At 63.8% G+C, this 27846-nt stretch overlaps 1 protein-coding gene across 11 annotated transcripts; it reads left to right on the top strand.

Annotated features, from left to right (window-relative positions):
• Positions 1-528: 528 nt before the first annotated feature.
• CAPN15 (calpain 15) lies at positions 529-27846 on the top strand. Of its 11 annotated transcripts, XM_033236398.1 has the most exons (14): positions 529-843; positions 6902-6954; positions 14090-14368; positions 20261-21731; positions 22503-22711; positions 22808-22991; positions 23210-23433; positions 24401-24526; positions 24610-24762; positions 25153-25314; positions 25398-25627; positions 25702-25868; positions 25961-26172; positions 26542-27846. In XM_033236398.1, exons 3-14 carry the CDS (start codon positions 14187-14189, stop codon positions 26717-26719), a joined length of 3498 nt encoding a protein of 1165 aa, XP_033092289.1. In that variant the 5' UTR covers positions 529-843; positions 6902-6954; positions 14090-14186; the 3' UTR covers positions 26720-27846. The 11 variants fall into 11 exon arrangements, with proteins under 11 accessions (XP_033092289.1, XP_033092288.1, XP_033092296.1 ...); XM_033236397.1 differs by lacking the exon at positions 6902-6954; XM_033236405.1 differs by lacking the exon at positions 14090-14368.

Below are 27846 nucleotides of genomic sequence, written 5' to 3'. Positions count from 1 at the left end.
GGGCCAGGGCGGTCCCGTTGCCACTGCCGCTCTTGACCGCCGGGACCAAGCACAGCACACGGTGTCGCGAGGGGTGCCCTGGGAGGAGCGAAGGGGTCTTCGGTTCTCGCGAACACGGCGGGGTCGGGGCGGAGTCGTGGGTCCTCAATAGGGCAGCCGCCCAGAGACCTGCGGGACACGGACGCCCCCGTCCCGGCCACCCCCGAGCCCCACGGGACTGAGACGCCCCGGACGCGCCGACGCCGTGGCGGAAGGCCGCGCCCCTCCGTGCCCCTCGCAGGGCCCTCTGGGAGCTGTAGTCCTAGCACCTCGGGCCGTCCCACTCTCTGATAAGCCTGGAGCGCGACGCCTCCCAGGGACCAAGGCGCGGGGCCCGGCCGTCTCCAGCAGCACGGGCAGGCGGAGTGTCCCGAGCGGTCTGTGGACTAGGAGGGCGCTACTCGAGGACTACAACTCCCGGCCTGCCTCGCGCAGGCACCGCCCCGAGCTTCCGCCCCGGCGGCGCCGCGCAGCCCTGTGGGAGCCGTAGTCCGGACGCGCGATTCACAGCGCCGCGTGCGCCCCGGGCGCGCCGTAGCCGCGGGGCCCGGGCCGGGCGCTACGCTACGAAGGCAGCGTAAGGCGAGCGCCGGACGCGGGCAAGGGCCGGGGCCGGGTCCGGGTCGGGGCGCTCCGCGGCTGAGGACGGGAGGCCGTCCGGGCAGCGCGGCCGGCGGCGAGAGGGGCCCCGCCGCTCTCCGGAGGCAGAAGTTGTGGATCGGCCGGCGGGGGCGAGCGGGCCCGGGGGCCGGGGCCGCGCTGCCCGGGCCGCGAGGACTGAGGCGGCGCCGCCGGGCTGTAGAGGTGAGTCCCGTTGGCCGGGCCGGGCCGGGCGCGCAGCCGGGTAGCGCGGGTTCGGAGGGCGGCGGGGAGCGCGGGCCTGGCGGGACGCGGGAGGCCTCGGGGGCTGGGCGCTCCGGGCTCCGAGCCAGGGCAGGGACGGCAGGGCCCTCGGAGTGGGGTCAGCCCGCCGCCCGCTGGCGCCTCCAGGCCGGTAGGGACCCGGGCTGGGCTTGGGCGATGCTTCGGAGAGGAGCCCAGAGGAAGGCGGGAAGTCGGCAGGGACCTGGGCCATGTGGGTCACTCGAGGCCAGCCGCGGGGGCCGCGCACACAGGAGGCGGCCTCGGCCCTGCCTGCCCCGGCCCTGCCTGCCCTTGAGTGCCCTTATATCTGGGCCCATCGTGCGGTCTCGGCCGCGTTAGGAATGTGGTGCTTGGTGCGGGCATGGCCCCCCTGTCACTTGGGGAACGGCCTGGGGGCGGCCACCTGGCGTGGAGGGGCTGGCAGGAGCCCCGTCTGTGCCAGCCATGCCAGTGTTCTCTTCCGTGTTTCTCTGGGGCTGCTGCGGCACCAACTGGGAAGTTGCAGATCTGTTCTCTGACAAGCCAGCTGTTCCTGCTGGTTGCAAAAGGGACCGCTCTAGTCCGACGGGGGGAACTCTTGTGTGGTCCGTGGCCCTGGCCCGGTGAGCTCTCGGGGGCCCCCTTACCGCCCTGGAGTGTGTTACCGGACTGCAGGTAACAGGACCCGGAAAGCAATGGTGAGGCCCAGAACCGGAGGCGGGCGGGGCCTGGGTGTATGGGGCCAGTGGGGAAGACTGGGACTCCGCTGGGTGCTGAAGAGTTCTGTGCTTCTCCTTTGGGAAACCCGGGTCTCTTCCTCGGCCCAGGTCTGAGGGATGCGGAAACGTGAGTCACAGTTCAGTGTGGGAGTGCCCCGTAACTGCCTCCGCGTTCCCAGAGTCTGGGGCTGGGAGGACATAGGGGTGATCTGCCTTCCGGTTCTGAGTGACTTCTCGACTGTGAAGTGGGGCAAGAGTGATTGTTTTTCTGGTCTTTCCGGGGGAGGCAGATCCTGCAGGAACCAGCTTGGCCTGGCCTTGGGTTCGGTGTGCCTTGCCTCCTCTTGAGTCCTTCTGCTTGCTGGAGGAGCACCCCTCTTTTTCCTGCTTCTGTCTCTGCGTCTGAGGCTCTCCAGAGCTCCTTGATTGGCAGACGAGCCAGTGACCTCTGAGTCCCCAGGAGAGCCCGAGGCTCAGTGACTGCGTAACTGCACAGGGCCTCCTGTCTGGGCCTCCACAGACCGTGGGCTCTGAGAGCAGGAAGCGGCTGGTTCCCTGTAATCCTGCATCTGTGTAGGAGCCTCAAGCTCTGCTGGCCCTCTCTCCGGGCACCCCTCACTTTATCCTTGCCCTGGCCTTGGGCAGCACTCCGGTAACCCCAACGCCACCGTTGAGGAACCAAAGCTGGAGACAGCTGTTGATGGCAAGGGAGGGGCCAAGGGAGGCTGAGTGCCTGGTCTCTACCTCCTGCTCCTTCACCAGCTCATACAAGGCAATTGGAGGGAAGGATTCTGCTGCTCAGAAAATCCTCCAAAACCATGCGTGTTGTTCATGGGCCTGAAGCAGTCAGTGAAGCACCTGAGGGGGGCCGGCCACCCACGTGGCTGTTGGTGGCCAAGCGGCTCCTGGTCCAGCCCTCTGGCCCGCCGTGTGATGCCTCTGCTCACTGCACTAGGTGTGGAAAGGTGCTGAGAAGGCAGATGACATCGTTAAACAAAGCAGCTTGGGGTCTTTGAGAAACAGTGGCGGAAACCCAGGAAGGGTGGTGACTTGTCAGGTCTGCATCTGTCCTGGGCGACCGCCCAGCCCTGGACTATGAGGCTGAAATGACAGCAGACGGAGCGGGGTGTGCTTGGGTGGTTTCCTCATCAGACACCCAGAAAAGAGACCCCCAGCCCAGGGGCTGCCTCGTGCGCTCTGCTCTCCTCCTGCTCTGTCCCTCTGGTCCTGCCCTAGACCCCGGCACAGCAGGAGTGCCCAGAAGCCCAGTGGGACTTCTTCTGTGCCTACAGCTCTTCCGCATCCCTGGTGACCTCTTAGTGTGGATGTGGGTTTCCTCACCACCCGGCTGTGCCTCAGCTGCGTGGAGCCACTGGACTCTCATGCCCCACGCTGGCGAGAACGCTCAAGTCTATGCAGTTCTCATGTTGCCCTCCGGCTGGTCCCTGGCTCCCCTCCGTGGGATCTGCCTGCAGCCCTTACACTGTGACCGCCCTGTCTCCCTGCTGGATGTGGCACTGGGAGGGCAGGGGCCGTTTCTGTTTCTTGGCAGGCCCAGTGCCGAGCACCGTCCAGCCGTGTGTGGCGCAGGTGGTCAGTGAGCACCTGGGGTCGGCTCTCACCACAGGCAGCTCTGGATACCTGGGCTCTGGCGGCCAAGGGGGACTCCTGGGTGCTCCAGGAAAGCAGCACTGCAGCCCCTGTGGCGTGGACACCGCCACACCTGAGCTCGGCTTGTTTCTGAGTCTGAGAGAACAGGCTTGCTGGCCTGTGACCCTTACATGTGTGTCTCGCTGCAGGGAGGCTGTGGGTTGAGGCTGGGCCTGGAGACCTGTTCAGCCACACCCTGTCACTATGTGGGTCACACACAGCTGGGTGGAGACTTCATGGTGCGTGGCCCAGGGAGGTGTCTGGGCATGGAGTCTGTGGACAGCTACATTGTACCACTAGGACAGGGGCTGCTGCTGGGCCCACAGGGTGCAAGGAATGGGGACTGTGAGAGGATAGGGGCATCCTAGCCCAGGGCAGGGACCCCAGGAGGGACCGTGTGAGCCCTCCAAGATGAGCTGCGTCAGGCTGTTGCTTTGCACACTTTGAGGGGCCTGCCCGAGTGCTGCACGGGAAGCTAGCAGCGTGACCGCCCTCCCCAGAACTCATCTAGGCCACCAGGGTGGACCCTTGAGTCCCATCGGATCATGGGCATCACCCTCACCGTCCTGGCCTCCAGATCCCACGATTTCTCAGATTCCCTGAGGTCAAAGGGAAGCTTCGAGGGTTGCCATCCCCACCTCCCTGGAGGTCCTAGACAGGACGTCAGGAGGACGCAGGGCCATCGCTGCTTTTTGAAATGCCACAGTGATTGCAGCATCCTTTCCTCTGTGGCAGGAGCTCGCTCTGCTGACGAGGGGATTCCTCCTCACGCCCTTCCTCTCACTTTGCTTCACAAAGTTGCCGTGTATTTATTTATTTATTTTTTGAGGCGGAGTCTCGCTCTGTCGCCCAGGCTGGAGTGCAGTGGCCGGATCTCAGCTCACTGCAAGCTCCGCCTCCCGGGTTCACGCCATTCTCCTGCCTCAGCCTCCCGAGTAGCTGGGACTACAGGCGCCGCCACCTCGCCCGGCTAATTTTTTTATTTTTTAGTAGAGACGGGGTTTCACCGTGTTCGCCAGGATGGTCTCGATCTCCTGACCTCGTGATCCGCCCGTCTCGGCCTCCCAAAGTGCTGGGATTACAGGCTTATTTTTTAAACTTTTTAAGTTTTATTTTTTTGAGCCAGGGTCTTACCCTGTTGCCCACGCTAGAGTGCAGTTCCTGTCGTAGCTCACTGTCTCCTGGGCTCAAGTGATCCTCCTGCCTCAGCCTCCCAAAGCACTATGGGACTACAGGTGGGCGCCACCACACCCAGCCTCCGCCCTTTGTAAGTAAAGTCCCCCAGGCAGGTGGAACCTCTTACACCTTCTGCCCCCTGCCTGATCCCCACTCCCTACCCCCCACCTCCCTGTCCCCTGTAATGAGAAAGGCAACAAGTTTTGGAGCTTTCTGGAGTTCCTGCCCCTCCTGAAAAGGTGGCTGCAGAGAGGCCGGAGCTGGTGGGGAAAGAGGTGCCAAGAGGCCTACTCTGGGCCCAGGGCCACACGGCTCCCAAGGCCCCAGTCTCCCTCTCTGCAGTGACAGGTGCCCCCGCTGTCCCAGTGGCTTCTGTTTGGCCACCAGCGAGGTCACCGGGCTGCCCAGACCAGGGCCGCTCCTGCCACCACTTGGCAAGCACACAAATAGAGAAGTGCCAAAAACCACGAGTGCTTGTCTGGTCCTTTTTTTCCTGTTAAAAATAGAATTTGGGGCTGGGTGCTGTGGCTCACACCTGTAATCCTAGCCCTTTCAGAGGCCGAGGCAGCTGGGTCACCTGAGGTCAGTAGTTTGAGACCAGCCTGACCAACATGGCAAAACCCCATCTCTACTAAAAATAGAAAAATTAGCTGGGTGTCGTGGTGTGCGCCTGTAATCCCAGATACTCAGGAGGCTGAGACTGTAGAATTGCTTGAACCTGGGAGGTGGAGGTTGTAGTGAGCCGAGATGGCGCCACTGCACTCCAGCCTAGGTGACAGAGCGATACTCTGTCTCAAAAAAAAAAAAAAAAAAGTAGAATTCGGTTGGGCTCAGTGGCTCACACCTGTAATTCTAGCACTTTGGGAGGCCACGGTGGGTGAATCACATGAGGTCAGGAGTTAGAGACCAGCCTGGCCAACATGACAAAACCCCATCTCTACTAAAAATACAAAAATTAGCCGGGCGAGGTGGCGTGTGCCTGTAACCCAGATACTTGGGAGGCTGAGACAGTAGAATTGCTTGAACCCATGAGAATTGCTTGAACCCAAGAGGCAGAGGTTACAGTGAGTCAAGATGGCGCCACTGCACTCCAGCCTGGGTGACAGAGCGATACCCTGTCTCAAAAAAAAAAAAGAAAAAAGGCCGGGCGTGGTGGCTCACACCTGTAATCCCAGCACTTTGGGAGGCCAAAAGGGCAGATCACCTGAGGTCAGGAGTTCGAGACCAGCCTGACCAACATGGAGAAATCTCGTCTCTACTAAAAATACAAAAAAGTAGCTGGGTGTGGTGGCGGGCACCTGTAGTCCCAGCTACTCGGAGGCTGAGGCAGGAGAATGACTTGAGCCTGGGAGGCGGAGCTTGCAGTGAGCCGAGACAGAGCGAGACTCTGTCTCAGAAAACAAAAAAAAGAAAAAAGGAAAAAAAAAAGTTGATGCCTGTGCCACTGGACACACCTACACACCGTCTTCATGCTGATCACAAAGAGGGTGAGGGGCTGGGCACAGTGGCTCATGCCTGTAATCCCAGCACTGTGGGAGGCCCGGGCGGGCAGATCATTTGAGGTCAGGAGTTCGAGACCAGCCTGACCAATATGGTGAAACCCTACTAAAAATACAAAAATTAGCTGGGTGTGGTGGCAGGCGCCTGTAATCCCAGCTACTTGGGAGGCTGAGGCAGAATAGCTTGAACCTGGGAGGTGGAGGCTGCAGTGAGCTGAAATTGCACCACTGCACTCCAGCCTGGGTGACAGAATGAGACTCTATCTCAAAAAATAAAATAAAACAAAACATTTAAAACCAAAAAAAAGAGGGTGATGGCTGAGTGAGGAGGCCACCGTGGGCCGCACACAGGGCCCAGGAAGGACAGGGCAGGGAGTGTGAGCGTCCTGTCCACTGCAGTGGCTCCGCCATGGAAAGCATGACCTGAGAGAAGCAAAGCTGTCTGGCTCGAAGCAGTGGCTGCCCTGCTGGCAGTTGTAGTGGCCGGGTAGCACTCGGGCCAAGATCCAGGGGAGTGTAGGTGGCCACCTGGCCATGTGCCTGAGCCCTGCCCAAGCTGGGCACCTTTCCCTGGCAGTGCCCGGTAAGCTCAGCTGCCCTCCCTGGCTGGTGCCACTCGGCAGCCCTACTCATGGACTCTTGCCCATCGCCTGTTCCTTGTAGCAGGGACGGGCTGTGGGAGGTCCGGACAGGATCTTGAATGGCCCTGTCTGCGGTCCTGGCTGGCCAGAGTTTGACTGCACTGGACAGGTCAGGGGCCTTATACCAGGGTAGTGAGGAACCAGCCGAGCCCGTGATGCTCCCCGGGCTGCCTTTGGCTCTCGGACAGACAAGCTTCTAAGGCGAAGGGTCCCCTGGGGCTGACTTCCGGGGACTTTGGCTCCTGCAGAGCGGCCTGGAGGCGGGGCTTGGTGTTCCGGGGCCAGAGTCCTCCTGGTGGAAGCTGAGGGGCCTGATTCAATGCTCCCTCCCTAGGCAGCCGCCCAGACGCGGCAGAGAGGGCTCGGGAGCGCTTGCGGCAGCTTCAGGTGAGCTTGTTTCCAAGCACCGTGGCTCATTTATGGGTTTGTTTGGGCTGCGGAACTGTTTGTGGAGCAGCGGGGTCGGAGTGCCCGTGGCTGGGGAGCCTCTCCTCAGAGCCCTTGATTCACAGAACCCCTCGAGGCCGGCAGTCCTGCCCGCCCTGAAGAGCCTGGTTCTCCCAGCCGTTTGGGCTGTGGTCCTGTCGTGCGAGGTGACGGTGAGGGCGCGCTGCCTGGGGTCCTGTCGTGCAAGGTGATGGTGAGGGCGCACCGCCCGGGGTCCTGTCGTGGAGGTGACGGTGAGGGCGCGCCGCCCGGGGTCCTGTCTTGGAGGTGACGGTGAGGAACAGTGAGGGCGCGCCGCCCGGGGTCCTGTCGTGGAGGTGACGGTGAGGGACAGTGAGGGCGCACTGCCTGGGGTCCTGTCGTGGAGGTGACGGTGAGGAACAGTGAGGGCGCACCGCCCGGGGTCCTGTCGTGGAGGTGACGGTGAGGGCGCGCCGCCCGGGGTCCTGTCTTGGAGGTGACGGTGAGGAACAGTGAGGGCGCGCCGCCCGGGGTCCTGTCGTGGAGGTGACGGTGAGGGCGCGCCGCCCGGGGTCCTGTCGTGGAGGTGACGGTGAGGGCAGCACTGGGGCGGGGCTGGTGAGGAGCATGTGCAGGGCCCCCGCCGCTGTCCTCGGCCAGGAGGGTGCCTGGTCCCTGGGGAGCGGCCTGCACCTGTTTCTGGAGAATGCTGTCCTGCCAGTTGTCATTGGGGATGGGCAGTCGTAGTCCACATCCTCCCCCAGGGTGGGGCCCTGGCCTGGTTTCTTGTAGGGACAATGGGAAGCCCTGTCCTCAGCCCTCCCACCCTACTCATGGATGAGCTTCACGTCCTTCTCCTCCACAGGGGGCCTTAGCGTCAGTGGGGACACAGGCAGAGGTGCCTGTCTTCGGGTTGTGGGGACCGACTGAGCTTTGTCCCAGTAGTGGCTGGCTCTTGTTTTCTGTCTGGACCAGCAGCCTCTGGTCTGGTGGGTGCAGTTCTAGGGCGCAGTGGGGTTGCCGTGGGGCCAGGCCGGGCCACCAGCTGCCTGGACACGGGGGCCTCCGCTTTCTGTCTGCTGCCCCGCACACCCCCAACTCGGGCAGGGGTGACACTGGGGCATCCTTGTTGGGGTCGCTGCGGTTCCCATGGTGGTGAGATGGCTCTGGTGAAAGACTGATGGAGATGCAGGGCCCGGGAGCAGGTGCTGTGTGAGTGGTACACGCCTGTGTCACCTGCGGGGCAGGGGAGGGCCCAGGGTGTACGGCCGTATACATCATTAGTTAGCAAGACAGTGAGGAGTGTGTGTGGAGTGGATGCAGCTGTGGGTGCCACCCGCGCAAGGCTGGGGGTTATTGTGTCAGCCCTGCTCCCATGTGGGCTCCCAGCTCCCCAGGTGGGACGCTGACCCAGGGAGGTGCCTTTGCCTGCACCCACTGGAGTCTCAGGAACATGCGTCCCATCCCCACATCACGCCCACTGAGCCCACCACCTACCGAGGGGCACCCCGAGACCCTGTCCTGCCACAGGTGGGCTGTCAAGGCTAGCACCAGAGACCCCCAGCAGACCTCAGTGGCCACAGATGGAGTGGGGCAGCGGTGGTCACCTCCAGGACTGAGCCCTGTGCTGAGTCCTGGACAGTGTGATCATACTGGCCCTTCTCGTGCCATCCCCTGGCTGGACACTCCTTGCTGCCCTCACGGGGTATGTGTGTGGCATGCCTCATACAGGACCAGGACCAGCCAGTTGGCCCTGCTCATTAACCACTTGTCCCCACAGGGCAGTGGCGGCCTCACCTCTGCAATTCTCCGAGGCTGGATCTAGGCCACCGCCCCGTTTAAAACTAGGGCAGCGGTTCCCAGGGAGGGTGGGGAGCTGCACGGTTGGACTTGTAGGGGGCAGGCATGGGTCCACACAGCCCGGGGCCCTCAGCACCCTGCCCCTCCAGGAAGACCGGAGGTGGGCGTGGCTGCAGCCTGGCTCTGTGACAGTGCTAAGTCCTGGCCACTCTCGAGGTGCCACCCTGAGAGTGAGTCCCTGCGGGCACGGCTCTTGCTGGTTCCCATTCGCAAGCACCTAAAACAGCCTGGCCCACAGCAGAGGCCCTGGGGGTGTTTGCGAAACCAGCGGGGGGCGCATGCGGCTCACAGGAGCAGCACAGATGCTCCACCAGCAGCAGGCCCTGCAGGAGCAGCAGCGGCCCAGGGCTCGACATGCTCTGTGGGTCCTCACCCTGCTGTCCCTGGGGGACCAGTCTGGGCACATTCCTTGGTGACGGTGCTCCCCCCCCGCCCCGGTTATTCAGACAGGAACTTGGTGACGGTGACAGTGCCCCCCCAATCCCCCCTCCCCCCCGGTTATTCGGACAGGGAGCCAGGAGGGGAACCACGGATTGACCTGACCTGCGTCCAGCCCTCCTCAGGGTCACTGCACTGGGTGATTCACGTGTGCCCGGGCCCTGAAGTGGGCTGGACCTGGGAGTGGCAAGCGAGCCTTCCTCCCGAGAGCCTCTGGCTGGCTGCAGCAGGCCCTGTCCCTGCTGTCCTCAGGCGAGTGGCCCTGGACATGATAAGCCCCTGCCAAGGTCTGGCCGGAGCCGGCACCCACGGCCGAGATAGTCAGCCCTGGCTGGTGCTGTCCCTGGAGACGACTGCTGGCTCCGCCTCCCTCCTCACCACTCCTTGCCCCTCTTTCCTGGGGTCCCCTCCCATCGGAGTCTTCCTCCTAAATGCAGTTCTCTCCCTCTAGGGGAACGCCGGCTGGGAGCCTTCGTGCTTTTTTTTTTTTGAGATGGAGTCTCCCTCTGTTGTCCAGGCTGGAGCGCAGTGGCGTGATCTCGGCTCACTGCAGCCTCCGCCTCCCAGGTTCAAGCAATTCTCTGCCTCAGCCTTCCGAGTAGCTGGCATTACAGGCACGTGCCACCACCCCCAGCTAATTTTTGTATTTTAGTAGAGATGTGGTTTCACCATCTTGGCCAGGCTGGTCTCGAACTCCTGACCTCAAGATCCACCTACCTCAGCCTCCCAAAGTGCTGGGATTACAGGCGTGAGGCCCCCTACCCGGCCTGGGAGTCTTTTCCGTAGCTGCTCGTCCTGTGCTAGCATCTGTCCATCCATGAGTGGATGGGGACACAGGGGGACCCAGGACCCACACCTGCACTTGGGAAGGCTGGCAGGGTAGATTTCCGGAAGAGTATCAGTGCCAGCTTCCCATAGTCACCCCTGTGATGGGACCCTCGGTTGGCACGTGGCTGGCAGCTGTGTCCCGGGAGTCCCAACTGCTTGCAGCCCTTGCTCCTTAGTGGGCCTTGCCAGCCAGGGCAGGGCCCCCGCCACCCACACGGGGCTCTCGACTCCTCTGGCAGCAGGTCAGGGGTGGTTCAGTGATGCCATCTCTGGAGATCCCCTGGCGTGCGCTGGAAAACCCCAGAGAGGCCTTAACAGAGCCGGCTGTCCAGCCTCCGTGGCAGGGATGTTTACTCTTCTGGGCAGGCTCCTCTCCTCCGAGCACCCACGAGAGGGTACTGTGTGGCCCCTGCTCTGCTGGGACCGGCCTTCCTCCTGTCCAGATGGGGCCCGCAGGGTCCGGTGGCTGAGACTGGCTCCAGCGCAGGGAGGGTTTTCTGAGCGAGCACAGGGGAGCAGGAGGCCGGCAAGCAGCTCACTTCCTGCCCTGGGCCTGCTAAAGGCATCCGTGGGGAGCAGGCAGGACCTGTGTTTCTAGCAGCACGCGTGACCCCAGGTGCCACACGGGTGCGTGCGTGGGTGGGTGAGTGGCGAAGGCGCTGAGGCTGGCCCCGGCGGGTACACAGTCCTCACACACAACAGGGGCAGGGCTCCTGTCAGAGCCAAAGCAGCTCAGGGCCCGGTGCAAGCGGTTTCTGTCCCGTGGCACCTCCGCTAGTCACGGCTCCCACCCAAGCCCTGCCCTGCCCCACTGAGGGTTTGGCTGCAGAAGGGGAGTGTCGGAAAGGCCCAACCCGTCTCCCGTGAGGGACTCCTGCGTGGCATGGGCTGGGGAGTGCAGGGGTTGTTTGGGTGGTTCCAGTGTCTGGCTTAGCCGCACGAGAGGCCCTGCTGGCGAGCCTGCTCCGTGCGCGCTGGGCTCCCGGCATTGCTTCCGGGTGGCATTCAGGGCCGCGTGGACCTCGCCTGCGTCCTGCGCCTTTGAGCGCTGCCCCTCGTGGAGGCCGCCAGCCCCCGCGTCCTGCGCCTTTGAGCGCTGCCCCTCGTGGAGGCCGCCAGCCCCCGCGTCCTGCGCCTTTGAGCGCTGCCCCTCGTGGAGGCCGCCAGCCCCCGCGTCCTGCGCCTTTGAGCGCTGCCCTTCCTGGAGGCCGCCAGCCCCCGCGTCCTGCGCCTTTGAGCGCTGCCCCTCCTGGAGGCCGCCAGCACTGGTGGCTGCAGGGCCCGTAGTGGGGCGCGTCCGCGTGAGATGAGTGGCCAGGCACAGTTGTGTCCAGAGACCCAGCCTGGAGAACGGGCCTGGATGTCCCCGTCGTGGTTTTATGTTCGTTTCACACGGACGCAGCGATGTCTCAGGTACCTCGGATCATGCGGCACGTGGCCGAGGCTTGTTTTGTCTGTTCCTTTTCTCATGTCTTACGTGGCTACCAGGAGGTCTGCCACGACTCCCGTGGCCCCTGTCCATTGCATGGCACTCTCCGGCCTGGCTGCCAGCTGCCCCTTTGAGGGCAGATGTGAGCACAGGGTGGTCCCTGGGGAGAAGCACCAGCAGGCGAGTGAGCCAGGCTGTGCCCAGTCAGACCCCTGCAGACCCCGAGGCTTGAATTTCATGGGACTCTCACCTCTCACGGAGTATTGTTTTTCTTTTGATTTTTTCCCCACCATTTAAAAATTTAAAAGCCATTGTTGGCCGGGCACGGTGGCTCAAGCCTGTCATCCCAGCACTTTGGGAGGCCGAGACAGGCGGATCACGAGGTCAGGAGACAGAGACCATCCTGGCTAACACGGTGAAACCCCGTCTCTACTAAAAAAATACAAAAAAAAACTAGCCGGGCGAGGTGGCGGGCGCCTATAGTCCCAGCTACTCAGGAGGCTGAGGCAGGAGAATGGCGTAAACCCGGGAGGTGGAGCTTGCAGTGAGCTGAGATCCGGCCACTGCACTCCAGCCCGGGCGACAGAGCGAGACTCCATCTCAAAAAAAAAAAAAAAAAAGCCATTGTTGACGTGAGGGCTGGACCAGGCTTAGGGCTGGGCTCTGGTCCGCACCCCGCACTGGCCCCGTGTGTCCTGTGCCCATTCTGCCTGCAGGGCAGGCCTGAGACACCATGGGATTGTAGGGTCCTCAGGGTGCAGGGCCCGCGATGCTTCAACCCTCCCACGACCCCAGCACCTTCAGAGAAAACGGACCCTCGCGTTGAGTGGAGTGGTTCCGGCGAGCATGATCACCACACGGGGGACTTGGCAGCTTCTGCCCCAGGCTTCAAAGGAGAGGGGATCCAGAATTCTCTGTCCCACCCCCTCAAGCCCTGGCCCTTAAAGCTTCTGTCCCCAAGGCTGTGGGGAAGAACCAGGGAAAGGCTGGTGTGTCTGCTGTGCCATCCCAGGTGCTTGCGCCTCGCCATGCTCAACCCCTGCAGTCTCAGAGCTGCAGACCCTTCCCTGGTATCAGAGCTGCAGTTCCCTCCCGGGTGTCAGAGCTGCAGTTCCCTCCCGGGTGTCAGAGCTGCAGTTCCCTCCCGGGTGTCAGAGCTGCAGTTCCCTCCCTGGTGTCAGAGCTGCAGTTCCCTCCCGGGTGTCAGAGCTGCAGTTCCCTCCCTGGTGTCAGAGCTGCAGTTCCCTCCCTGGTGTCAGAGCTGCAGTTCCCTCCCGGGTGTCAGAGCTGCAGTTCCCTCCCGGGTGTCAGAGCTGCAGTTCCCTCCCGGGTGTCAGAGCTGCAGGCCCTTCCCTGGTGTCAGGACACTGACTGGAAAGGCCCCCCCACATCCCTGAACTCCAAAGGGTATGTCCTTTGGTGCTTTTTTTTTGGCTCTGTCTGCCAGGCTGGAGTGCAGTTGTGGTACTCAAGCCATCCTCCCACGTCAGCCTTCTGAGTAGCTCGGTCTACAGGTGCACACCACCATGCCCAGAGAGTTTTTAGTTTTCTGTAAAGACAGGGTCTCACTGTGTTGCCCAGGCTGGTCTGGAACTCTTGGACTCAGGTGATCCCCCACACACTTGACCATTTCCTCCCAAGCTCTACCCTGACACTGGCTCTGTGTCCCAGAGACTCAATCAGAAGCTGGTAGAAGGACTGTGAAGTGTGTCACCGTGGGAACTGCTGTCAGCCCACAGCTGGCCGGCCTACCTGCACGCCCACCTTGGCCCCGAGCTTGGCAGGGAGAGGGGGGTGTATTGGACTCTGGGGAGAGCAGCTGCCTGCGCTGGCAGGGTCCTCCCGTCTCAGGGTTGATGCTCTCAGCTGTATTTGATTTCTCCTCAGCCAGAGGGGGTAAGATGGCCTTCCCGGAAGCACAGGTGGGCTGTGTGTCAGAGGCCCTGGACAGCCTCTGCCTCTCCCGGGCCTCCCGGCAGGGGTGGCTCTCACCTCTCGGGAGGGGAGACCCCAGGAACCGGCCCCTGCCCTCAGCCACAGCCTCACAGGTTCCTTGTGTTTCTCGGGGTCTGGGGCGGGCACAGGCTCTGTGGGTGCACACGGCACAGTCAGGCTCCCATCCTTCTAGAAGGCTGCAGAGTGGCGTGTGGGCAGCTGTGTGACGCGGCCCCAGATCTCCATCTGGCCTGGCCTGCAGCAGCTCCCTAGGCCCTCTGCTACCTCCCCTGCCTACCTTTGGGTACACGTCCTCTTGACCTTTTCTTCTGTGATAAAGCAAAAGCGTGTGATCTCTTTTCTCACCAAGGAATAAAACGTCTCTGAATACCACAGACGTGATGCCGGGCTTTTGAGGACCGGGGGGCATCCTAGGGCCCTGAGGGAGGAGCCCCATGGGTGCCGACGTCGGGCCCCAGGCCCTTCACCGAGACATCCCCTCACCTCACCCCAGGCGGCTGGGCATGCTGGGAAGTCCTCCCAGGCTGTGTGTGTGAATCATGCTGTTTCTTCTCTATTTTCTCTCTCTGTCTGTTTATTTTTGTTGTGTGTCACTCTGACCAGCCGGCCGCCCTGTCTCTTCCCTCCATGCTCCGCTTCGCCCGCTGCCGGCCAGAGGTGACCAGGTCCGGCTCTCAGCACGGCCACCGGCCGGGGGGCCATGGGGAGCTCCGCCTCCTCCCTGGCCGCAGAGACCGAGTCGGACCACAGCTTCCCCCGGGGGCCGCCCTACCCAGGTCCCCCGGCAGCGGCTGGCTGGTGTAGGAGCGGCCCAGGGGGACCCGTCTGGGGAGGTGCCCTGGTCAGCCGGCAACACCAGCCCCCACGGCCCCGGGCCCGAAGGTAAGAGGTGGGGAGGGGGGGCCCCGGAGGGTCCCGGGGGCAGAGGGCCTCTTTGTCAGGGTGCCCCCTCCTTGGCAGAGTTGCTTGCAGAGATGGGGGTCCCTGCTGCTTCCAGTTGTAGCAGCTGTCTTCCCAGGGTGCAGAAGCTGGGACCCCGGCCTCGGCCTGGCTGCTTGTGGGTGGGAATGGGGCTTGTGCGCCCAATCCTGGCGGCCCTGTGTTTCTCACAGGCTGTGCTGCTGCACGCAGACAAGCTGTTCCTGAAGCTTCTCTTTGGGCTGGGGTCGCTGGCGGCTGCATGCTCTGGCATGCTGCCTGCTGCCCACGGTTTCAGCACTCGCTGGGCTCCACCTGCTGCCCCCTCTGGGGGTCACAGGCCACATGGCTTGGTGGCCGAACTCCACGTGCTGGCTCCTCACAACTGTTACCGCGGCCTTGGCTACCCGCTGCGTCCCTCGGGAGCCCCATTGGGTTCTGGGGTGCCTGGTGTGGAGGCAGCCCAGGCGGCGAGGTCTGGACTAGCTGGACACCACCGATGCTCCTGCCGTCACCCCGTCCTGGCCCTCACTAGAGGCAGGGACCCGGGGCTGGGGCCTCGGGCCGGTGCTGCGGTGGCAGCTCTTGCTGTCACAGAGGGTCCAGGCCCGGCCTCTGCAGGCAACGTGCCTGCGTCTCACACTCGAAAGCGCCTGTCAGGCTGCACCCGGTGGCAGCTTCCTGCAGACCCAGCTCCCATATGGGATGGCATCCTGCTGTCTGCTGGCCCCCAGGTTGGGGGGATGGCTATGGAGCTGCAGGCAGTGGGCAAGGCCATGACAGGTGGCCAGGCCTGGGGACCAGCCTCCAGGTGGCATCCAAGCTGAGGCCTGAGTTCCGGCTGACAAGGGCTGAGGATGCAGGGGATTAGCCAGGGGCCGTGTGGGAGAGCCCTGGAGTCCCATCTAAGAGTTACCCCAATGGACAGGGAGGAGCCTCATCTCAGAGTTACCCCGATGGACAGGGAGATGTGACAGAGGCAGGGCCGTGTAGGGCCTGGTGCTCCTCCTGCATGTGGTGGCACCAGAGCGCCTCCCAGTTCCTGGTGTTACTGCCCCAGCCGCCTCCCAGTGAGCATCTCCATGTGCGCCGACAACAGCTTTATTGAGGTAGAACTTACCAGACTCATCTGTTACAAGACTGCAGTTTGGTCACACTTAGCCGTTTGTAGAGTTGTACAGCCGTCATTGCAGTCCAGCGTTATAGCATCCTGCAGCCCAGAGGGACCCCCAGCCCCACAGTCCAGCATCACAGCATCTCGCAGCCCAGAGGGACCCCCAGTCCCGGACGGCCACTGACCAGCTTCCTGTCTGGGTTTGCCTTGTGCAGAAGGTGCGTGGATGTGGAGCCTCAGGATGTGGGGCCCCGTGTCTGGCCTGTTCACTTGGCACCGTGCCCTCCAGGTTCATGCACGTGCAGCCCGAGGCAGTTTCGTTGACTGCTCGGTTGCGGGACAAACCACAGTTTATCTGTTCGTGGACACCAGGACTGCTTCCACATGGTTTCCGTGGACAATGCTGTGAACATTCTTTATGAGGTTTTGCGTGGACCTGTTTTCACTTACCTTGCATAAATACCTAGGAGTGGGACTGCTGGGGCGTGTGGTGAACTTCTGTACCGTTCTAAGGAACTGCCAAGCCGTCCTCCACAGCGGCTGCCTCACCTGGTTCCCACCCACAAGGCCCTCGACAGCTCCTGCTGTTGTCTGTCCTTGTGATTCTGGCCATCCCAGGGGGTGGCAGCTGGTGTCTGCTTGGCTTTGATCTGTGTTTCCCTGTTGGCCAGCCTTGTGGGGCCTCTCTCCCTGTCTCACCCACCTATGCCTGTCTTTTTTTCATTCATTCACTTATCTATTTATTTAGAGACAGGGTCTCACTCTGTCACCCAGGCTGGAGTAGTGGTGTGATGACAGCTTGCTGCAGCTTCTACTTCCTGCGTTCAAGGGAACCTCCCGTCTCAGCCTCCCAAGTAGCTGGAACTACAGACGTGCACCACCACAGCTGGTTAATTAAAAAAAAAAAAAAAAAAAATTGGCCAGGCGCGGTGGCTCACGCCTATAATCCCAAAACTTTGGGAGGCCGAGGTGGGTGGATCACCTGAGGTCAGGAGTTCAAGACCAGCCTGGCCAACATGGTGAAACCCATCTCTACTAAAAATACAAAAATTAGCTGGGCGTGGTGGTGGGCACCTATAATCCTAGCTACTAGGGAGGCAGAAGCAGAAGAATCCCTTGAACCCGGGAGGCAGAGGTTGCAGTGAGCCAGGATTGTACCACTGCACTCCAGCGTGGGCAACAGAGTGAGACTCCGTCTCAAAATAAAATAAAATAAAATAAAAATACAAACCCTGAGCTTGAGGGTTGAGGGTGCAGTGAGCTGTGATCGCACCACCACAGCCCAGCTTGGGTGACACAGTGAGACGCTGTCTCAAAAAAACTTACAGAAAAATGTAGAAAAAATTGTTCCCTTTCATTTTCCAGAGGGCAGAGGACTTTCGGCCCCTGCTTTTTGAGCATCGGGCGGAGTTTCAGACCTCAGGAAGGCCTCTCCAGTCTGCAGCTCCCAGCGGCCTCAGGCCACACTCCCAGGATCCCCAGGGACTGGCCTAGGACTGTTAGGGGTGGCGACGGTGGTTCTGGCTATGGGGAGAGAGGCGGGGCAGTGGGGCAGGCGTGGGGTCTGCTGTGCCGGGCATGTAGGGCGTGTGTCAGACTTTGGATCTGGCCTGCAGGGCCAGGCCGTGGTGTCTGGTGACGCCACATCGCTCTTTCTCTTTCACCCTGGCCTCCTGCTGGGCCCTCCCCTGGGTCGGCATCCCTGGGGCCACTCCTGCCACGGCCGGCTGCTGTGGGGCCTGAGCTCCAGGCAGCTCCTGTCTGCTGCTGCAAGCAGGCCCCCAAGGTGCATGGTGAGGAGACCCTCAGGCTAGAGATGAGCGAGAGAGCAGTGGGAGAGCAGACTGTGGGAAGGCAGATGGGGTCCACACACAGAGCCCTCCCCACCACGTGCATGCACAGGCGACCCCTGCTCTGCTCCGACAGAGGGCGCTGGGACTGGGGAAGGTCAGCCACAGCAGCCCTGGCATTGACTGAAGAGCTGCCTGCCCGGCTCGCTGCCCTGGTGGCCGCTGAATTCTCCCAACGCCCCAGGAGAGCAGGTGCTGTGGTCCCATGACCGCTCCCCCATATGGATGAAGAGGTGGTGCACAGGCCGGTGGAGCCTGGGAGAGCCAGGTGCAGTCTGTGTCTCCCCCACAGCATGTGGCCAGCACGGGGCTGAGGTCCCGTACAGCTGCCAGGGCCTGACTCTCTCAATCAGTAAACCAGTAGTCTACGGCTTCAGACACAGAGGAACAAGCGCAGGTGCCGCTCCCTCAATCACTAAGCAACAGGCCAGGCACTGGCGACTTAGGACAGAGAGGCAACAAGGGTAGACCCCACCTGGAAGGCTGACCAGCGGCTGGGCTGTGGCCAGCCTAGGAGAGTGCAGCCCAGCTCGAGGGAGGCACCACTTCTGCTCCTCAGAGCACTGAGCAGAGCCCCCCGTGGCATCACCCACCCTGGATACAGCAGGAGGAGCTTCTGACCAAGTCTGGCACCTCGGTGTGTCCCGAGAGCTGTCTGGGCACAGGTCGCAGGGCTGCCCGGGCCAGACAGGGCATCTGTGTTTCTCAGTGTGGCTTCAGGGGCTCCGGTGGCTTTGACCGAGGCCCTGGGGGACAGAATGCAGCTTCCTGCTCCTCGCTTTTCCTAAGAAAGAGGCTACCTCCCAGGACTGGGATTGCACCAGTCACAGACCCGTGGCCTCCATGCTCCGGGGGCTGCTGTCCCGGCTGCTTCGGGGTGGGCTCCGTCTTGCACACAGCGAGCAGCTTCATCACCTTCCTTTTCAATTGGAGCTGAGTGTTGGCAACACTCAGATAACTGGGGCACACAGGTCTTTTGTGTTGGATTTTCTGGACACTTGCCTCGATTTTCCATTCAACTTGGCCTTTGTGCAGGAAGGAGCAGCCCATTGTCTCCCCTGAGCCCGTTCCCTTTGAAGGTGCCCGTCCCACGATAGTGGGGCCTCCTCACTGAGCATGTGTGGCTGTGACTTTAGGAGGGTTCTGGGTTGAGAATTCCGAAAGGGCTTTGCTTAGGCCTAGCTTTGGGTCTTTGGGCTCCTGACGCAAGCATTTTACTTCCAGGCATTGGTGGTCTGGCCTCAGGAGGTCAAAGCTGCAGTGAGCCGTGCACGAGCCACTGCACCATCCTGGGCAACAGAGTCAGACCCCATCTCTAACGGTCAAAAAAAAATTATTGTAAGGGTTTCAGGTCTCTGAGCCCGTGAACCTGCCCAGGCCCTGCAGAGGTGAGGGTGGCCCTGGAGTGGCTGGGGGGTTGTGCTGAAGGGAAGGGAGGGTGGGGGCCCCGCTGAGGTCTCCTGCCACTGACCCCTGACCCTTGACCCCCTTCCACCTCGGCCCACCGAGAGAGGGTGGCACAGTGCAGACTGCGGGGTTGGTGACACTCCACTCAGAGTCTCCAACCACAGAAGGGCTGTGCCCTGCCTTCGCCCTCCTCACCCGTGTCCCAGGGCCAGGTTTGAACTTTAGGCCTTGTTGTTGCTTCATGGAAACCCTCCTGAACTGCAGGCCGCCTTCCTGACTCACCTGGGTTTTGCCAGGAAGGCTCCGAAAGGTGTCTCCCAGCAGGCACACCCCACTGGCGATGTTTTGGTCATGGGGACCTGGGTTCTCTTTCTCCTGTCTGGAGCCTGTGACGCTGTCCTTGCTAGTCAGTGACAACCACAGGCCCAAAGGGAGGGTGTGTCTCAGGAGGCCCAGCCCACCTCTGCCTGCACCTGCGGTCAGAGGGGCGCAGTCTGTGAAGGCATCTCCCGGAGTCAGGGCTGCAAAGGTCATGGCCACTCTGCAACCCACAGGGGCCCAGGCCAGACGCCAGGGATTGTGCAGGTGCCGCCGGGAGCCCGCCAGCCACAGCTGCGTCCGTGCCTTCTCCGAGGGGGTGATGGTGGGGAGATGCCTGGCTGTCTGCAGGCAGATTGCTTGGGCTTTTCACAGAAGTCCACTGTGAGAGCCTTGGTCTCTCTGCTCCAGCTGGACGCCCTGAGCGTCTCCGGGCACAGTCCACCCCCATCCACTCTGCCAGGGGCAGCTCAGGGCCCTCGCCTTGCAAGGCTGAGCGCAGGGAAGGTAGCATCACAGTGTTCACTCGGCTCCACAAAACCACCGTGTTGCTGGTGGAGACTTTTTGTTTTTTGGCTTCTTATGAAGAGGCAAGTTTTCTTTCTTCCTGAACCAAAAGGTTTTAGATGGAGCACAAGATTCATGCCATATTTACAAGAACAATTGATTTTTCTGCCAGGCAAAGCAGCCAGTTTGTCTCAGAGGCTGTGCTATGGAGTGGGGAGGACCCTTGCTCAGAACAGCCCATGCCTTCCCCAGGCCCCTGCCCATCCACCCGCCCTTCTGTCTGAGTACCTCTTCCACGCCGGGGACGACCTGGTCCTGAGCCTGGCCAGGCCCCCCGCCATCTGCCATCCACAGGCCTGGTGACAGAGAAAGCAGTGCCCTTGAACAGCAGCCCAGCTTTGGGGTGCTCAGCCCTCTCTGTAGGATCCTGTGTGGCTCAAGGGGTCTGCCAGGCCTCCAGTGGGCAAGAGGGGCCCTGAGCCGTGGATCCATTCTGGGCAGAGGCAGCCGCCGCCACCACCTGCCTCGAATGCTCCGCCCTAGGCTCTCGGCCCCGTAGCTCTGCAGCCACAGACGGTGCCTTCCCCAGGCTGAGAAAAGGGGGGGGTCCAGCCGCTCAGGACCTCACAGGGTGGCCCTGATGAGCACCTTCCCTTGCAGCCACACCCACTCGCCCGGGTCTATGGCCACGGCCGGAGAGTGGTCCTGTGTGCGCTGCACCTTCCTGAACCCGGCCGGCCAGCGCCAGTGCTCCATCTGTGAGGCCCCCCGGCACAAGCCCGACCTCAACCACATCCTGCGGCTCAGCGTGGAGGAGCAGAAATGGCCCTGCGCCCGCTGCACCTTCCGCAACTTCCTGGGCAAGGAGGCCTGCGAGGTGTGCGGCTTCACCCCAGAGCCTGCACCTGGAGCTGCCCTCCTGCCAGTCCTCAACGGAGTCCTCCCCAAGCCACCCGCCATCCTTGGGGAGCCCAAGGGCAGCTGCCAGGAGGAAGCAGGTCCAGTGAGGACTGCAGGGCTGGTGGCCACGGAGCCCGCCAGGGGGCAGCACGAGGACAAGGACGAGGAGGAGCAGGAGGAACAGGAGGAGGAGGAGGGGGCGGCGGAGCCCAGAGGGAGCTGGGCCTGCCCGCGTTGCACGCTGCACAACACGCCTGTGGCCAGCTCCTGCTCTGTCTGCGGGGGCCCACGCAGGCTCTCGCTGCCACGGATCCCTCCTGAAGCCCTGGTGGTCCCGGAAGTGGTGGCCCCGGCCGGCTTCCACGTCGTGCCTGCCGCACCTCCGCCTGGCCTTCCTGGGGAAGGCGCCGAGGCCAACCCCCCAGCCACCAGCCAGGGTCCAGCTGCTGAGCCAGAGCCGCCCAGGGTCCCGCCCTTCAGCCCCTTCTCGTCCACCCTGCAGAACAACCCCGTGCCACGCAGCCGACGCGAGGTTCCCCCTCAGCTGCAGCCGCCGGTGCCTGAGGCTGCCCAGCCATCACCCTCTGCCGGCTGCAGGGGACCCCCCCAGGGCTCGGGCTGGGCTGCAGCCGCCCGCCTAGCAGAGTTGCTGTCTGGCAAACGGCTGAGTGTGCTGGAGGAAGAGGCCATGGAGGGCGGCTCCAGCCGCGTAGAGGCCGGCAGCTCCACCTCGGGCAGCGACGTCATCGACCTGACCGGAGACAGCGTGCGTTACACGCCCGCCAGCCCCTCCAGCCCTGACTTCACCACCTGGTCGTGTGCCAAGTGCACGCTCAGGAACCCCACGGCGGCCCCCAGGTGCTCGGCCTGCGGCTGCTCCAAACTGCACGGCTTCCAAGAGCACGGCGAGCCCCCCACCCACTGCCCTGACTGCGGGGCGGACAAGCTGGGCCCCTGTGGCAGAGGCTGCGGATGGGTCTCCACGACCCAGAAGGCCACCCGCGTGCTGCCCGAGCGCCCGGGCCAGTGGGCCTGCCCTGCCTGTACACTGCTCAACGCACCACGGGCCAAGCACTGCGCTGCCTGCCACACGCCTCAGCTCCTGGTGACCCAGCGGCGGGGGGCCGCGCCCCTGAGGCGCAGGGAGAGCATGCACGTGGAGCAGCGGCGGCAGACAGATGAGGGCGAGGCCAAGGCGCTCTGGGAGAACATCGTGGCCTTCTGCCGGGAGGTGAGGCACCCCTCACCCTCTCCCTGCTCCTGAGCCTCCTGCTTCTGCCCTCCCCTTCCTAGGCTTTGGGCTCTGGCCATGGGCTGGGGAGCAGCCCGCAAGGCCTAGGACGTGATGGGGTGGGCAGCACCCTCCACCCCGAGGCTCTAAGCTCCCGATGGCCCTGGGGTCCAGCTTGGCCTCCTGACCCTTGGTTCTTGCTCATGACCAAGATGCACGACCTTCACCCTCCTCAGCCCTCCTCCTTGGCCAGGAGGGCGCCAGAGCCCTGTCTGATGTTCGGGCCGCAGGGAGGCGAGGGCTTCCCGGGGCAGCGTGGAGACCCCGCTGAAGTCTGAGGTCGGGATGTGAAGTGCGAGGTTGGGATGTGAAGTGTGAGGTTGGGATGTGAAGTGTGAGGTCGGGATGTGCCCGTGTTCCACCCTCGAGTCCAGCATGGTGTCACCCACAGTCAACTGGGGAACGGCCTGCATCCTCCCCAGCAGGGCCAGGGCCAGAGCCATGCTGCCACCCCTGTCCCTGCAGCCTCCCACTGGGGGCTGAGCTGTCCCCCTGGGCCCACACATCCCCTGCTCCTCACCTGTCCCCAGCCAGGGGCCTCTCCACAGAGGGCAGGGCGGCCGAGCGCCAAGTCTATGGCTGTCCATACTCCACCCGTCACTTTGGGGCTCAGGCAGTGCTTTTGGGCGCTCTCCTGGGTGGGATCTTGTCCCTGCCAGGTGGAGCAAGGCTGCCTTGCCCAGCCTGAGCACGTGGCCATGGTCTCTGCAGAACAACGTGAGCTTTGTGGATGACAGCTTCCCTCCCGGGCCTGAGTCTGTGGGCTTCCCCGCGGGCGACAGCGTGCAGCAGCGCGTGAGGCAGTGGCTGCGGCCCCAGGAGATCAACTGCTCCGTCTTCAGGGACCACAGGGCTACGTGGTCTGTGTTCCACACGCTGCGACCCTCAGACATCCTGCAGGGGCTGCTGGGGAACTGCTGGTGAGGTCCTCTCCAAGGCCGGGGTGGGGCGGTGGGCGGGTGTCCAGCCGCGGTCCCCCCGAAGCTGCCCCGAGGTCACCCTGAGGCTCTGCACAGGTTCCTAAGCGCCCTGGCGGTGCTGGCAGAGCGGCCGGACCTGGTGGAGCGGGTGATGGTCACGCGCAGCCTGTGTGCAGAGGGCGCCTACCAGGTGCGGCTGTGTAAGGATGGCACGTGGACCACGGTGCTGGTGGATGACATGCTGCCCTGCGATGAGGCCGGCTGCCTCCTCTTCTCACAGGTGGGGCAGCGTGCGGGGTGTGCGCAGGTGGCAGGGGCAGCCTCTGACCCTGGCCCCCCTGCCCCACAAACAAGGCCAGCTGCCTCCTCTTCTCACAGGGCGGGTAGTGTGGGGGGCAGGCAGGGGTGGCCTCTGATCCGGCCCTCTGCATGTGCCGTGGAAGCAGCTGTGGGGTAATGGGAGTGGGTGGGGTGGCCTCTGACCCCGGCCCTCTGCAGGCGCAGCGGAAGCAGCTGTGGGTGGCCCTCATCGAGAAGGCACTGGCCAAGCTGCATGGCTCCTACTTCGCGCTCCAGGCGGGCCGCGCCATCGAAGGCCTGGCCACGCTCACCGGCGCCCCCTGCGAGAGCCTGGCACTGCAGGTCAGCTCCACTAACCCCCGCGAGGAGCCTGTTGACACTGACCTCATCTGGGCCAAAATGCTGAGTTCTAAGGAGGCTGGGTAAGAGGTGGGGCACTGCGTGGTCAGCCGCGTGGGGAGGAGAGGCGAGGCGGAGCAGTGGGAGATGTGGGGCTGGTGGCACCTTGACCCGGTTCTGCGTCCACGAGGTGTCCCAGCGTGGGCTGACCCCGTGTGGCCAGGCCACAGCCCCCATCACCTCCCCTCCCTGGGTGGGTCTGGAGCTGGCGTTCTCATGCCAGGAAGGCCACATCCTGGCCCAGGCTGTGGGGCAAGCCCGATGCTGTCACCCCCTCAGGGCAGGCATGAGGGGCGTGTTAAGTTTGGCCACAGCCTGGTCAGCGGGTCTGTGCCTTGAGCCCTGGAGGCCTGCTGGGAGTGGCCCGGTGCGAGCACCTCGAAGCTCCCAGAGCCCTCCTCAGCTGACCCTGGGCAGTGCCGCTGTCCGCCCGCCTGGGAGCCACAGAGCCCAGAGCCAGCCCCACAAGGCCTCCAGGGGACCCAGGCCTGCCACCCCTAATTCAGGCCCTGTGTGTCTCAGGCACGGTGGAGGGGGCTGGTCCAGAGCCTCCTGAACACACTTGACATGCTCCTACAGGCAGGCGTGGGCCCTCCTCTGCTGTACCTGCCTGCCCTGGTGGCCCCGGTCAGTGAGGGCACCAGTCAGCAAGGCCCCCCAGTCAGTGAGGGCCCCTCTCAGCCATGCCCCCAGTCAGTGAGGGCCACAGTCAGCCATGCCCCTGGTCAGTGAGGGCCCCGGTCGGTGAGGGTCCGGGTCGGTGAGGCCCCCGGTCGGTGAGGGTCCCGGTCGGTGAGGCCCCCGGTCGGTGAGGGTCCGGGTCGGTGAGGGTCCCGGTCGGTGAGGGTCCCGTCGGTGAGGCCCCCGGTCGGTGAGGGTCCCGGTCGGTGAGGCCCCCGGTCGGTGAGGGTCCCGGTCGGTGAGGCCCCTGGTCGGTGAGGGCCCCGGTCAGTGAGGCCCCTGGTCAGTGAGGGCCGCTCTGCCATGCAGGTTCCTCATGGGTGCCTCCTGTGGCGGGGGCAACATGAAGGTGGACGATTCGGCCTACGAGAGCCTGGGCCTGCGCCCCCGCCATGCCTACTCCATCCTGGATGTTCGAGATGTCCAGGGCACCAGGTAGGGCCGGGCTGGCTGAGGGTGGGCAGGTGCCGATGAGCCACGGGCAGTGCTGTTCTGATCCTCACCCCTGTGGTCTGCAGGCTTCTGCGGCTCCGAAACCCATGGGGCCGTTTCTCCTGGAATGGCAGCTGGTCTGACGAGTGGCCGCACTGGCCGGGCCACCTGCGTGGCGAGCTCATGCCACACGGCAGCAGTGAGGGCGTCTTCTGGATGGAGTATGGCGACTTTGTCAGGTATCAGAGCCGTGGGGCAGTGTGCGCGCTGCTGCCGCCCTCCCAGGGCCAGGTCCTTCTCTGCAGAACAAGCCTGTCCCTCCTGCTGACCTGGGGTGGGGACGGCTTGTCTGTGGCCCAACCCAAATGGGACCTGGGGCTAAAGCTCCAGGATGCTGACCTCAGAATCCAGGTCCACCCAGGTCAGCAGAGCCCAGAGCCCTGAAGAGGCACCCCTGGAGGGCTTCTAGTGTAGGCCTCAGGGATGGGCCCCAGGGGCCGGGCTGCAAGAGGACGGTGACAGAGCAGCTGGCACCTGCTGGGGTCACCGGCCTGTGGCTGCGCCAGGAGCTGAGCCGTGGAGGTGTGGGCCGCGTTGGGCTCAGGGCCCCGTCCTCCCGCTGCCCCCAGGTACTTCGACTCTGTGGACATCTGTAAGGTGCACTCGGATTGGCAGGAGGCACGGGTGCAGGGCTGCTTTCCCAGCTCGGCCAGCGCACCCGTGGGGGTGACAGCGCTCACGGTGCTGGAGCGGGCCTCGCTGGAGTTCGCACTCTTCCAGGAGGGCAGCAGGTGTGTGCTGTGGGGCCGCACTGGGCTGGGCTGGGCTGGCGGCCATGGCCACGCGTGACCCCAGCCCGCGGTGTCTGACGCAGGCGCTCGGACGCAGTGGACAGCCACCTGCTGGACCTGTGCATCCTGGTGTTCCGGGCCACGTTCGGCAGCGGTGGCCACCTCAGCCTGGGCCGCCTCCTGGCCCACAGTAAGCGCGCGGTCAAGAAGTTTGTCAGCTGCGACGTCATGCTGGAGCCTGGCGAGTACGCTGTGGTGTGCTGCGCCTTCAACCACTGGGGGCCGCCCCCGCCGGGTGCCCCTGCCCCCCAGGGTACGTGCCCCCTACCCCAGGCTCATGCCCCAGGCCCGCGGGGAGGGCTGCAGCTCACACGCCCCTCCTTGTAGCCTCCAGCCCCTCGGCAGGGGTCCCAAGAGCCTCCCCAGAGCCGCCGGGCCACGTGCTGGCTGTGTACAGCTCCAGGCTGGTCATGGTGGAGCCTGTGGAAGCTCAGCCCACCACGCTGGCCGACGCCATCATCTTGCTCACCGAGAGCCGCGGAGAGCGGCACGAGGTGGGTGGGGGGTCCTAGGGGAGGGTGGCATGGGGCAGGGGGAGTCTGCCCCAGCCCCTGCCCTGCCCCACAACTGCTGTGCCTGTGCCCAGGGCCGTGAGGGCATGACCTGCTACTACCTGACACACGGCTGGGCGGGGCTCATCGTGGTGGTGGAGAATCGGCACCCCAAGGCCTACCTGCACGTGCAGTGTGACTGCACCGACAGCTTCAACGTGGTGTCCACGCGTGGCAGCCTGCGCACCCAGGATAGCGTGCCACCCCTGCACAGGTGCACCCCCCCCCCACCCCCACCCCTGCACAGGTGCGCCCCCGCTCCCCGCCCCCACCCCTGCACAGGTGCGCCCCCGCCCCGCCCCCACCCCTGCACAGGTGCTCCCCCGCCCCGCCCCCACCCCTGCACAGGTCGCCCCCCCGCCCCGCCCCCACCCCTGCACAGGTGCACCCCCGCCCCGCCCCCACACTGCCCCACGCCTGCACGGTGCGCCTCCACCCCCACCCCACTGCACCACACCCAACCCATACCCCCACCCCTGCTCGGGTGTGCCCATACCCCTGCCCCCACCCCTGTACGAGTGTTTGTCACCCCCTCCTGCCCCTGCCCTTGCACCGGTGGGCACAGCCCTGTCCCTCCCCCCCGCCCTCCCTGGTCCTCACTGGACCCCTCCCCTAGGCAGGTCCTGGTGATCCTGTCCCAGCTGGAGGGCAACGCTGGCTTCTCCATCACCCACCGCCTGGCACATCGCAAGGCAGCCCAGGCCTTTCTCAGTGACTGGACAGCCTCCAAGGGGACCCACAGCCCCCCACTCACGCCAGAAGTCGCTGGTCTGCATGGGCCCCGGCCGTTGTGACCACCATGCCCGGGGCGGGGGCTGTGGCAGACGGACCCCCACCCCCCACACGCACTTTATGAGGGAGACCCCGACAGAGGACGCTTGAACCAGAATCTCAGGACCCTGCCCAGGGAGCTGCCAGCCCAGTGCACAGCCTCCCATGGGCCTCCCGCCCCCTCCCTCCCCTCCCTGAGCACCCACAGCCCGCCTGGCCAGGCCTCCCGGCCACCACGCAGAATACCTCGAACCAGACGGGCTGTGAACCACCCCACTCACCTGCCAGCCCCAACACCCGACGGGGGGCCGAGGCCAGGCTGCCCCTCCCTGTGGGCTCAGAGTCTCCTGTGGGGGAGGCAGCCAAAAGCTCTGTCCACAAAACCAAATCTGGGTGTCAGAGGCCAAGACCCCAGGGTGGGATCAGGGACGACCCCTCACGGGGCATAAGATCAGTTTTCCCCCAGAGCCCGGGTCCCTGTTCCCCACGGGGCAAGCGGGGTCCCTGGAGCCCTGGTGTGGAGCGGGAAGTCCCAGGGCGGTCCCTGTCTCAGAAGGAGGGCCCCTTGGCCAGCCACCCCGCAGCGACACTATGCAATTGCGCCCGCCAGGATCGAAGCCATGACCGGGTGCAGGCGGGCGCCAGACCCGCTGTGGGTGGGCACCAGTTCTCAGCACCGCTCACTGCTGCCGCGCAGGCCAGGACCAGCAGGCTCCTCAGCCAACCCTGTCCCTCGGCCCGGCCCTGCCACAGAGAGGGACCTCAGTCCATCATGGACGTCGGCAGGGCTCAGCCGCTCCCACCTCCCCACAGAAGCCCAGGAGCGTATGGACGTCTGAGTCCAGCTTCCTGCGTCCCCACCCGGCCCTCCTGGCCCCTCACCCCCAGGCAGCGGGCCAGCCCCGCCCCCACTCCCCCTCGTACCCTGGCAGGGGTTCCGGGGCTGTTACACCTGGAGAAACATTCCCACTCCCCTTTGGCCTCCCTGTACTCTGAGCTGTGAATATTTTTAACCCTGTAAATACGGCCAGCTCTTGTGACACAGAGACTATTTTATCAACTGTCAGCACCGTTCCTTTACGATAGGATTCTCCACAGTGGCTTCCGACTCAGGCTCCAATGGACCAAATAAAAGCGTTTTGTTTTGTAA

Source organism: Trachypithecus francoisi, unplaced genomic scaffold (assembly GCF_009764315.1).
Source record: "Trachypithecus francoisi isolate TF-2019V2 unplaced genomic scaffold, Tfra_2.0 Lachesis_group15, whole genome shotgun sequence".
Lineage (NCBI taxonomy): Eukaryota > Metazoa > Chordata > Mammalia > Primates > Cercopithecidae > Trachypithecus > Trachypithecus francoisi.
The sequence above is the reverse complement of the archived record's forward strand: the minus strand, read 5'-3'. Positions and strand labels throughout refer to the sequence as shown.